We start from the raw sequence: 12,949 nt of genomic DNA, 5'->3' as shown, positions 1-12,949 counted from the left end.
ACATGTAATGCAAGTACCTAACTTACTTCAACAGCCTAACCGCAGTAACCATGCACCGGATAATTACTCGTTTTCGAGTAAAAACAACAAAAAACATTTGAAAAAACAAAGATTATATGTCAGTGTATTTTAATTCGATGATATTGCAACTGAAAAAATTAAATGTAATTGCTGAAAGTAAACCTTACACACGCTTAACCTTAAAACGGAGAATAGTGCGGTGTCCTCATAAAAATATTCAAAAATAAGGATACATTTAAAATTTCAAGTATTTTTTTTTTCATTTTTGATTGAAAAGTCGTACGATTTTTCAAGAAATCAAAAATGTACTTTCTAAACATCAGTGTTGTCAATCTGCAGCCAGTCGGGACCTGACTACGACTACATTACATACTATGGCCCCAGGTTAACACAGTGCGGTTGCTCTATAATTATTTATATCGTCAAAAAGTTTATAGTTTACACGTTTAAACACACAGTGATGACTGCAAATAGAAACGGTGCTGCAGTTTTCACCAACAAACGGTATTTTTACTTGATTTGTGTTCTATAATAATATAATTATTGTAACTCCCTCCAAATGTCGTTGTGTAACTGCAAAAAAAAAGCGATCGACAGCGTAACATTATAATATTATAATATTTGAAATCACGCGAGTCCACTATGTACGGTACAGGTGTTGTAGCTGCTGATCAAACAGATCGCTGCACCGTTTATGTGTGCGATAGTATACCACGTGGTATGTTCGCAGGTGTTTTACTCGATCGTCGCGCGGTCACCGCGTGACCTTAGCGATATTCGAAGTGACGCTCATCCGTTGCCCGTCTGCTTCGACGATCTGTTCTTCTTGTCCGTCGAGATCGGCTGCGACCGGACATCCGCACGCGCCGTCCAGTTCCGGCGAATCGTCGTCGGCTCGCACTGCTGTCGGGCGCCACACCGTCGACGATCAAAATGATCCGATGACGGTATTGGATATCGATTGGACTGTAAATATTACAATAATTATTGTTTAAGTTTGCGAGTGCCTATATTTTTTCTGTCTTTTTTTGATTTCATACTTAGACGCCTATAATATCGCCGAAACGACGAGTACAGTTGGAGTCATAGTATGTGGAAATCGTGTCGATGGTTGGTTGTTCTCCGATATGATGTAACGCGTTATGAACTCGAAACTTGAAGATGTAAGAGGTTGAAAAATGTACAAAACAGTGTCCAAGTCATGTAGGTAGGTAGATATTATTACGTTAATAAATCGTTATTGTTGTTACTAACTGTAGGTTGTGTACCTCAGAAAGTTAATGCCTCTAGACATTGAATTTTGATAAGTATAATTGTACAAATGAATAAATATCAAATAATAAAACCAAAACAATCAATTTAGAAATTTTAATGTTTATATGTAGGTATTTAGATTTTAGAATATTTAAGAGAAATGTATGAGTTTTTGGGTGAAAACCAATATCATTAAGTTTAATGTTGAACTATATGGTTTAAACATTTGTTTTTCTACAATCAGTTATTTTGTTTTTCAATTTTGACGTTTATAGCGTGATAATAATATCGCTTTATCATCTTAAAGATTATTATTAATATTATTTGAAAACTATATAACACTATTCACATTTAAAATTAAATGCATGAATGCGATTTAATAATGTCAAATAAGAAGAAAGTATGCGTTTTCTAAAAGTATCAAAGTAACTATTTTACTATTGTAACAAATTTGTCGCGATAATCCCTTTTGGGATTGCATTTAAAATACATAAAAATTGAAATTTACATGGATGCTAATATATGATAAATAAATGTGTTGTAATATTATGCAATTAAGTTAATACGCAATACGTGTGACATGTCATAAAACAACTAATTCTTTAGTGTATCTGCTGTTGTTATTAAAAATATTCCAAATCGTTCTTGCACGCATTACTGTATATATTACAATAAATATATGCAATTAAGTTAATCATATTATTATGTTTAAAATTATATTTTAATAGTTTAATAGTGACATTAGGTAAGATAAAAAAAAAATTTAAACTGGCGATAAACTACTGTTATATGACATCTCCTTGTATAGCCTGCACAATTTACACTTATGTATATAAAGTAGTATCTATATACCGTTACGCCGTTACCTAATGAATTTTTATTGAATTTTATTTTTCCTAATCATGCGTCTCTACTCTCTAGGTATATGTATGTGTGCTACATGATCTACTAAGGTAGTATAAGGTAACTCTGAGTTCCGTTTAAAAAAGCATTGCCCTTTTTTGAGTATTATGCCCATTGTCTCGATAAACTTCGAACGAGACACTTTTTCTTCCGTTTTTTCCATATTATAATATATGAGTAAATAAAAAAGCTTCACAAACTTCCAATATGAGATTGATTAAACAGTCGACGATCATCGTAGAATAAAGACGTATTTCATTTTTTGATTGCTACTTATTAAATATATGTATAGATTTTGAATATCACTACTACTAAATAAAAATAAAATTCAAAAAATTAGTTCGTCGATTTCGATTTACCGTTCTAGTGCCCGTAAGCGACATTTTAAGACGTTATGAAAGATCGAACGAACTATAGACGAACACGACGAGTTAGGTTTAACATTCTTCTATATTCGTACAAAAATACAATTAACTCGCGTTATATATTTCATTATCATCGTAAGGTATTATTATTATAATAATACCTTAACCAAAATCTTCGTATTGGGGGAAAAAGCACGTCATCGTTAGCTTTTGGAACGGTGCACGTTGACGTGGTTGCCGTTGCTCAGCAAGATAGGACAACCGGCGAAAGCGGATTCCATATTCTACGCGTAATTGAACTTGGCCGGTTTACCGGACGTCCGGTTGAGGTCGGCGTTGATGCACACGCTCTTCACTTTGCCGTACTCGTCAACTAGAGAGCCTAGATAATAATATATAGGCTCTCTACGCCGAACGTTCTCCACGGGTGTTTGGGCGTCGTGGAGCCCGCCAAGTGGCCGACAAACAGCTGACGATGGCTTCGGCGCGACGACGATGGACGGTCTGATGTCGCTGCTGCTAAGCGATGCTTTCGAACTGACTGGCGTTTTTGCACTCCTCGCCCTTTCGCTGGGATCCGCCCTTCCGAAATCCCGTCCGCCCGTCTGCGAATGTTTGCAAATTATTTTGTGGTTAGAATTCATAAAAAAATGTTGTATAAGTAGCTAAGAGTTGAAAATGTAATGTAAGATTTTCCATAAGTTTGGCTTGCAATAGTTATAAAAGAACTTATTTATTTATTTTTTTAATTTTGGGGTATTCAGGTCAATAAACCACCTTTTTCACCACCCACTAGAAAATATATCCTAGGTTGACAAATCATCTCCGTTCAAAACGTTTTTCGTGTACAATGATATCTATCATTGGATTCAAATTTAATACATCCATTATAGTGACCGTGGAGCGTTATTCACTTGAGCACTCTTTTTTTTCTTTTTTAGCCATTTCGATTTCATGAACTACCCTTTAATTTGTCGTATGCTGTAACATGTCTGAAGTTGTAAGACTAATGTAAATTCACAGTGACGTGTGGTGTAGTAACGTGAAATGTCATGTTGTAGTGTTGTACTAATGTGAATTGGACTTTATATTGAATTATTCGAACAAAAATCAATAATTAGAACCTAATAAGCAACAGTTTTTGTGTAGCGAGTGTCAAATGACGACAGTTGGTCAAGCGATAAGCACGAGACATATTTCCGTATGATATTTTGTACTGTGTACAATGTAATTATGAGCCCGCACTACTGTATGCTTTCAAACAACACTGTATTATACAAGCTCATCTAATAGACAATCATTATATTAAAAATGTTTTTATTATATTGTAGTTTTTAGAGGTATTTTTATTAGAATTACACCAAAATTGATCGTTTCATTTTTTTTTCTGTCGCCCTGGAGGAGTATACAATTTTGAATTTGTACTCAAACTAAAACAATAGCCGATGAACAATTCTTATTGAAAAATATCCAAGTTAGTATTTGGGAATATACCAAAATACTACCATAAAAAAGTAATTCTCGTATAAAAAAACGACTTTCTGAACTCATGCAAGTAAATCCATTTCCAGCGTCTGTAGCTGCCCTATGCCTACCAGTGTCTTATGTTATCGATTAAATGAAATAAACATATAGTGTTTGGGTTGATTAACAATACGACAAATCATCATATCATTATTATTTATGTTTATCGATGGCGTTTACTATCGCTGTTCCATAATTTCTAGATACCGACGTGTACGCAGCTTCGCGCTGCCTCTCATCTATTACGATTTACGATGGTTTAAAAACTTTGGGTTGTTTTGATTTCATTTCGTATTTATTTTTCCGTTATCCTCAAGCTTCTGGTATTAACCGGTGTCCTGGTTATTTTAATAATACCTCCGTACTTGGTCCAAAATTATGTTACTTATTCTGTTTGTTATAGTATTGAAAAATTAAAACATTTAAAACCACTGTAGCGTTCTAAAAGGTGCAGGTTTATATTGGAATCGGAATCACAGTCGGCAACGTCGCGCATAATCGTTCGATGTGAAATTATGAGTTGTATCAATACCATATTATTATTATTATTACCTGTAGGTACACCTGTTTTAATTTTAAACTGTAATTTTTCCGTTGATTTACACTTAAACATTCGATTCCGAATGTATATCTATTCACAGCGCTCGTGAAGTCTTAATCAGTGTTTTTTTTTTATTATTGTTATTTGTTCGCTTGATAAAATCACGTCCTTGAGACGTTATCGATAACAATAATGTAAGTATTATCAAATTATGTAGGTGCAACAAACCGTATTCACATTATATGTGTCTATATTCCATAAATTTACCTACACTACTAATCTAGAACTATAGCTAAACATGTTTAAACATTCTATATTTTTATACACAGTTCGCAAAAATGTGCTATTATTTCAATTCTTACAGTACGAAGTTTTATTTTTCATTTGTTTATTTTATACAAAACATTTACCGTAATAGTATACCAACGACCTATTAAAAGTATTATTTATGTTTACATCAGACCAATAACAACATATGATTGATACACAACTATACAAGGTACGAATCTATTTGAAATAATTGAACTCTATACATTTTAAATAAACACGTGATACATTTTTGAGATTAGAAAGATAAATAAGAGTGAAGAGTTTTGACTATAAACATTGCATAATCGACTCACTTAATGTACTGTTTGAGACTATAGAGTAATGAAAACCAATACCGCCTGAATTAAGCTAGTGTCTATTCTCAAAATTCCGTATTTTAATAACAAAATTACCTAGTCTTAGATAGTTAAGTGTAGGTACATACCGATCATACCGTCAGCGTTTGACATGTAGATAATAAAAAAATATATATTCCGACTGATAAAGAAAACATATAGTATATGAATAAAAATTTTCATGATAATCACATTTAAAAAATAATATTATATGATTCTTCTGGCCAAGTTCATATAATATGCACACCATTTAATAGGTATAATAACAGATAACTGCAGGTAGGTACCAATATTTTAGTTTAGCTTTCATAAGATATACATCCTTTATCGGAGTAAGCAATTATATTTTATCACTACATAACCTTTGATAGACATTCATATTGTATAGACGAGACTGGAAACACATAGGTACCTTATACATTGTGTGTTATTATTCCGAATTCTTCGCTATATTGATAAATTGAATAAAGTTTAAACGGCATTATCATTATTGTTGTTCTAGTGTGATCATTAAACACCTTACACAAAAGGAAGCTTATAACTTTTTTAATATTCGTTTTATAGAGAATATAATATTTTAAATAAGTAAAATATGGGTCTGGAAAATCAAGTGGCTTTGGTGACTGGTGCAGCAACAGAAATTGGATGTGCTTACGTAAAGTATTTACTTCAGAACAAAGTTAAGGTAGGAAAACAAAAATAGACAAATAAGACACATTTATTATATATTTTGCTTAGTTTTTCATGTTCCATAGTAAAAATAACAACATAATACATTGAATGCAGGTGTTACTCTGTGATGTTAATGTCAACAAATGTCAAGTTATTTTACGTAAGTTTCTAAAAGAGTTTCCAAATTCCAGTTTATTCTCGACGAAATGTGATGTTACTAATGAAGATGAATTTGAAAGTAAGGATATTAAATATTTTTAAAATTATTTTTCTTACAAAATAGAGAGTTATTCGAGTAACTTAATAGATTATACGTAAAATTTGTTTTTAAGTTAGTTATATTGTTAAGTTAACGACTAATAAATTGACAAATATTTTATAGATGCTTTTAAAACGTGTATCAAATATTTTGGTCGGTTGGACATTGTTATTAATAGCGCTGGCGTTTTCAACAATTCAACTGAACGACAATGGTCTGATACAGTCAATATTAATTATGTGAGTTCACATTTTAATTTAACGCATTAATTGATTGTGTGCGTTAGTACATGTTATTTGATTTTTTGTATATTGTGTTAACTGTGTTTACGGAACCACTACATACTTATTATTTATTTTGATGTGTTTATGAAACGTAAATATTTATTGAGACGACTTATATTGATACAGTACTATCGCAAAAATAAATTATCGTTTGATTTTCCTCGCGAGTATACATCAACAATCTATCAAAACGCGACACGCATAATACTAAACATACCTACTCACGCTTAGATGCAATTGATAAAAAAATTATTTTTAATCCTTAGACTTTTTAACTATTAATTACACTAGGAGGTAAAAGCACTTTAATGCTTAAAACACGGTCGGCGAATGTTCACAATATTTTGTTTTTTTGTTTTTTGTTTTAGGGCGGAGTCGTCAGAGGTACATTACTGGCGATCAAGTACATGGGAATTCCCAACGGAGGTAGTGGCGGAACGGTAATACAGACGTCTTCCTTGATGGTTTTTAGTGACAGTTATCCTTGTAGTCCTATGTACTTGTCTACGAAAAAATATATGATGGAATTTACGAAAAGTTTTGGAGTACGTGTATCTGCATTTTAGATTAATATTATTAACCACTGTTTAGTATTCACCACGATACGTGTCTTATAATATAATTAGTGATTTTGTTTCTATGTTGAAATTTTGAAGAAAAAACATCATTTCAGTCTTCATGGTGTAAAAATTATTACACTGTGCCCGGAATTTACTGCTGTTAATTGGGCAAGGCCGATCTGTAAAAATGAATCGATGCACCAAAACGGAGAACGTGTCGATGAGGAACTCGAAGATTCAAAAACTAATCAACAAAATATAGAAAAGCAAAAGTAAGTAATACTTTTATTTAATTTCAATATGACGTGTGCATTTAAGTATCTATATTGTTTTCAAAGTCTTAGTACGCAACCGAGAATTGATTTAGAATATTTTGACAAATAACAGAAGACTTTCTAAAGTTTTAAAGGACACAACCGTGTCACAATTTGTTTACATCATGTATAATGTATATTATAAACATAGGCTGAATCGTTAACATCTAGGGTCATACAAACATCGTGTTTATAAATAATGTGCCAATTTTTTTTTTTTTACTATCACGAGATTGAATGCCTAGTCCCTAGAGAGCAGCAGTTAAAACTGCGCTTGTATATAATAATGTATAATAATAAATGTTTTTAGTGCATCTTTCTCGGGGAGGGGTATTGGGTGCGAACTATAAACGAATTAGATGGGTACCTTCAATATAGCTATTTAATATTTTTATACTACACAGTTTACGAGTACACTATTACATTACAGTTCCTATTTTTGTTTGTCAATTTTTGTATTACCCACATTTTAGTATAGCACGCAAAAACGTGGGGGGACTTCGTCGTTTTTATTTAAACAAATACATATGATCAATGATCATACACATATGTTATAGATTCTGGACGGAGCAATAAATTTATTGATTTAAAACGTGTTTTTTTTTTTGTGTGTGCATGTTAACACTTTTTTGAGCAGTAAAACTAATAAAATCTTCAACATCGATAAATTTTCTGATAGGAAAGTGAATTTAGTTCATATTATAGAGAGCCAAACTTATAAAATATCTAATACTTTTCTTAATAATTGTGAAAACTAGAATTTTTATGTGAGACCAGCTATTTAAAAAATCAAAAATAAGTAGCTATGAACACTTGAAACCTTTACCAAATTTTTATATTAGCATTTATTATACATGGTATAATTTTAAAAATCTTTAGACAATTTTCGAGCTATTTATAGATGATTAAAATTGTCTATATTTTTTTTAGTTTTATTCTATCAATTTTGATAAAAAAAAAGTTGTGCTCAGTCAAAAAGCTTGAGAATTTAATACAAGGGTACTCCAAATACATTTTTATATTCAGAGCAGAATATACACAATAAATTGTCGATAAAATGCTTCAATTTCCAAAAATGGGGGTCGTTTTAGATTTAAAATTGGATCTAGTTTGTACTTCAAGAAGGTCAAACTTAAAAATTCTTATTACTACTTATTTTTATAATCCGGAAAACTATTTTTTAGTTAAAAATTCATAAAGACTAATCTATTTATATCTACATTCTACGTTTTGTTAATTTAACAAGATTTTAATTTATACAAGATTCTTTATAAGTAGGCATTTCATAATTGAAACAACTTGTAAAGAAGATTATTTTTTATAGACATTTTAAGTTAAAATTTGAACGAAATTCCTCATTATTTAAACAATAAAATATAACGGCGTTAATTATTTTGTTAGATACCTATAATAAAATAACTAAATAAATTATTCATGGGAGCTTAAACTTTTATGTATTTTTTTATATCATAATGAATTTTACTATTCTTAATAACATTTCTGATATATTTAAATATATTTAAAGTACTATCTATTTATAGATACTCATTCTATGAATATATTTTTACTGTTTTATAGTATTTACAGAAAGATCGAAAAATCAATAAGTGGCTAGAACGTATAATTATCATCTGATATCTATTGAGTAGGTACAGCGATGTCGAGTATGAAGAATTCGGAATAATACTGAATTCGTTAAAATTCGATCGCATTTACATCAAAAAGGTGAACAGAAAAAAAATTCTTTTCGAATTTATACCACACGTCACTCTCGATTTGATCAAATATGTTATGACGTATAGCTTTACCTTGTGGTATTTTTCGTGTAGATTATAATCGTAAACAATGGACATCTTAAAAATACACCTTAAATTTGCACGTTTTGCGCAAAAATAATTTCGAATCGTCTGATGGGCCCGTAAAAAGAGGTTGTAAAGGTTCCGGCGGAGTAGGAAGAGGTATAATAGTAATACCTACAACTTTTCGTCTTTTCCTGATATATGCAGTGGACTTCTCATCGCGAAATGTTAACGTCTGACTGTAATATTGGCATATTTTGTCCATTGCACCGATGTCAGTTTTGGAATGCGTTCATTAAATATTAACGTCCGATACATATTGGAATGCAAGACGAACAAAATTATGTAAGTAATAATTCGCGTCGGTTTCGGTGTCGCCTGTCGCTCTCGTTCTTGTGCTCTATATAAATGTGCTGTTCACGCGCTGTCGTTGTTCTTCACATTTTAGCTGTCGCAGACGTTCATCAAGCGCTGATCTTGAGGTTCTAGCCCACGTCTTTCTGCTGTCCTGATTCTATTAACTGCATAATATGTTGCCGCGGTTTGTTTTATGTCGGTTGGTGACTTTTTGTAACACGTTCAGTCGTGTGTCTTTGCTACAATACTGTAAATATTTCTTTAAAAGATTTTTTAAAATCTTTTTGAGATTTAATTAATCAAAATAAAACCTATCCTGCAAATACCTAACGTAGACCAAACCATTCGTTTTGATCATAAATTCATTAAAATCGGTTCAGTAGTTTCGGAGTGCATTGCGGACATACCCGTTGTATATAGGATTTTTATATATAAAGACGATATTATATGATTTGTTTTATATCATAGTCTGATAGACGTTTCCGCTTAAATTCGTTTTTGGTATGCACAGTAGAGCAGTAAGTGCTTATCAACCTATTTAATGCAGATATTTAAAAATAAATTATTTATTTATAATGATTTATGTGTGTTCCAACTTTCCAAGTTAGAATATTGACGACCATTAATTAAAATCGTTAAAACTTACAATATATAAGATTTGAAAATTAATTACAATTGCTCGAACAAGTTTTGCTTAAAAGAATTATAAAAAAAAGATAAGTGTAATTCCACAGATATTTTTTATCAGTGTCTGAATTTTAAATTTAGACGAACTTGGATATTCACTCATAAAATAACAAATCTCGTTGTTTATTTTTCTCATTATTATTATTTTTTTTTTAAATGTAGGTAATTCGAAAATTATTTATCATAGATATCTACTCAAAACATTCTACTGTTATTTAACTAATCATTTTCTACACTCAAAGAAATTTTCAAAATAAATTGATAATTTTTTTTTATTATTATTGATAAAAATATTTGGTTAGTACAAGATATTATATTTTTATTATGTACATTACCTAATTAAAATGTTAGTTAATAATTATCGAGGTCCGTGATCTTAGGAAATCAATAAGTTCATAACTTAAATTATTGTCACAGTTATGGAAAAAATATTGGAGCTTAGTATTACATTTTTTGTTATCAGATAAAATAAATAAAATAAAAATTTACGTCGTATTTTAATTTATTAATATAATGTAAATATTGTCATATTACACGCTTATCATTTTATATTGCATATTATAACGAATTTCAAACTACATGCAGCAATAGACGGAGGATCTGTTGCGGTACAGTAATATTAATATTATTAAACCAATACTGTTTGTGTTACCTATCTAGGTACAGTTTTTATAACATTTACATATTTCTCGACTATCGTTAATTGTCATATATATCATGCCATCTGGCGGTTAATAATAATAATGACGAAAATTATATGATAATCCTTTTAAAACAGTTCAACATCAACGTATATGGTCTGAGTGTTACCGTACACGAACAACGGTCACACATTCTTATATCGATCGCTTTTTAGTTTTTCGTACCTCGTATGTTTGTTTCTTAAGATTAACGTAGACACGAGTAACAGTGTAACAATTAGATAATAATAAAAAAAATCTATTAAAGAGTTGCTCCTCATCCACTCTCGTTTATTGCCATTAAAAATGTAAAACTCGAAATTATTGTTCTATTGAAATTTATATAAAAATCCAGCCTTAGTTGGCGGGTACCAAAATTCAAGTGGTTCAAGTCCGCATATGACTATCGATGATCGATGAAAATTAAACCATTGAATCCAACAGGATGTAACTTGTTATCAAGTATGTATGACTATATATTAGATAGCTGCCATAAAGTATCTCAAAGTACTAAAGTACCTGTCTAACTAAATATCTTTATCATTACTAATTAGGTACTTATACGCCACGTCATATAATACGTATGTCATATAATTATGATAATTATTTATCTGGTGTTGGAACACGGATAAAACAAAAAATCCCTTATTAATATATAATGTATATATATTATTATTATATTGTACATAGCAATTGTTGAAGTAAAGAAAACGTATAAAATAATATTTGTTTTGTGAACTTATCCTCTAGGTTAGATAACATCGGAAGCGCTTTGATTACAATTCTGGATTATGGGAAAACTGGAGAAACTTGGATTGTCGAAGATAACAAACCACCACGACTAATTGAATATTAATAATGGAATTGTATTTGTTTTCTCAATAATGATATAAAAAAAAACCATTGTAAGATCTTTAATTTAAGTCGATATTTCTTATTTTTATTTTATTATTGAGGTAAAGGAAATTCGTGTTAAATCTGCAATGTAAAATGTAAATTATATAATTGTATATTTGTTTCATATATTTTATAACTTCTAATTTCTCATGCAATGTGCGAAATAAGTAAAACAATAAACATTTTGTTAAATTCTTTATAGTGGGCATAATATATTATGAACACCTTGTAACCTGAACGATATCGAGTTTAGAGAGGTTTGTTGGTTATAATAAATGCTTAGATAATTATTAAACTTTTAAGTTTTGAGTCACTGGTAAGTCTGTTGTAATTTTAAAGAAATGTGCTGGTTGAAGTTTATATTTTATCTAGAATAACTCCAAGCTATTTAGTGCTTGTTAACAAAGGGATAATATTATCACCGTTAAAGTTTAATGTTGGAGAATGTTTAAGCCCCAAAGTGCGATTGTGTTAATTGCGTCAACAATATTGCAGTGCTTTTGAGAGAAATAATAATAATAAAGCAGTGAAAATGTGGAATGATAGTTCTTCATTGATCCAATGAAATGTAATGTTGGAAAGGCGTACGTCGTCACCTTTGCCGTCTCGACATATTGTAATTGTTTTTTTTTTTTATTAGCTTTATAGCCTATAGAGTATAGATATGTCTGGTAAAATTTGTAGTTTAATCATCGATGAAGTCAAGTTTTCTCAGCCCTTTTCAACGTGTTACAGGAAACTGTTGGCGGAGCTAATGGGTTTGGTGATACTTCAATAGATTTTATGACATATTTTTATTGATCGGCATCTTTAGCAGCAGCTATAGATATTTCAATTAAATAGGCCGTCCTGCCCGTATTCATTGTTTTCGTCTTGCAAGTACCAATAACGTAGCATGACAAAGTTACGCACCGCAGTTTACATTATTTAGCTCGGTTAGTTATATAAAACAAATTTAATATTATCAAACCCGAATCTCGTTATACACGAGAACAACATTGTTTGCGGTTTGACGCTAGTTAAAAGTGCATGCAAAATTGTATAGTGATCGCAACTGGCTTCAAAATTAAAATATCGAAAAAAAAAAGAATTCCAACAGATCTGTTAAATAGTAAATGTGCAGCTATTATGTTATACGCACTTGCATAACACGGATACATAACAAAG

General features: G+C 30.7%; 1 protein-coding gene across 2 annotated transcripts; it reads left to right on the top strand.

The window, feature by feature from the left end:
- Nucleotides 1–663: 663 nt before the first annotated feature.
- On the top strand, nt 664–11,981 carry LOC114131059 (15-hydroxyprostaglandin dehydrogenase [NAD(+)]-like). Of its 2 annotated transcripts, XM_027996182.2 has the most exons (8): nt 664–989; nt 1,066–1,228; nt 5,838–5,958; nt 6,060–6,183; nt 6,328–6,443; nt 6,857–7,033; nt 7,145–7,320; nt 11,636–11,981. In XM_027996182.2, the coding sequence occupies exons 3-8, from the start codon at nt 5,866–5,868 to the stop codon at nt 11,739–11,741; spliced, it is 792 nt and encodes a 263-aa protein (XP_027851983.2). In that variant the 5' UTR covers nt 664–989; nt 1,066–1,228; nt 5,838–5,865; the 3' UTR covers nt 11,742–11,981. The 2 variants fall into 2 exon arrangements, with proteins under 2 accessions (XP_027851983.2, XP_027851987.2); XM_027996186.2 differs by lacking the exons at nt 664–989; nt 1,066–1,228 and adding an exon at nt 4,905–5,107.
- Nucleotides 11,982–12,949: the final 968 nt, after the last annotated feature.

This window comes from Aphis gossypii, chromosome 1 (genome assembly GCF_020184175.1).
Source record: "Aphis gossypii isolate Hap1 chromosome 1, ASM2018417v2, whole genome shotgun sequence".
NCBI classification, from domain to species: domain Eukaryota; kingdom Metazoa; phylum Arthropoda; class Insecta; order Hemiptera; family Aphididae; genus Aphis; species Aphis gossypii.
The sequence above is the reverse complement of the archived record's forward strand: the minus strand, read 5'-3'. Positions and strand labels throughout refer to the sequence as shown.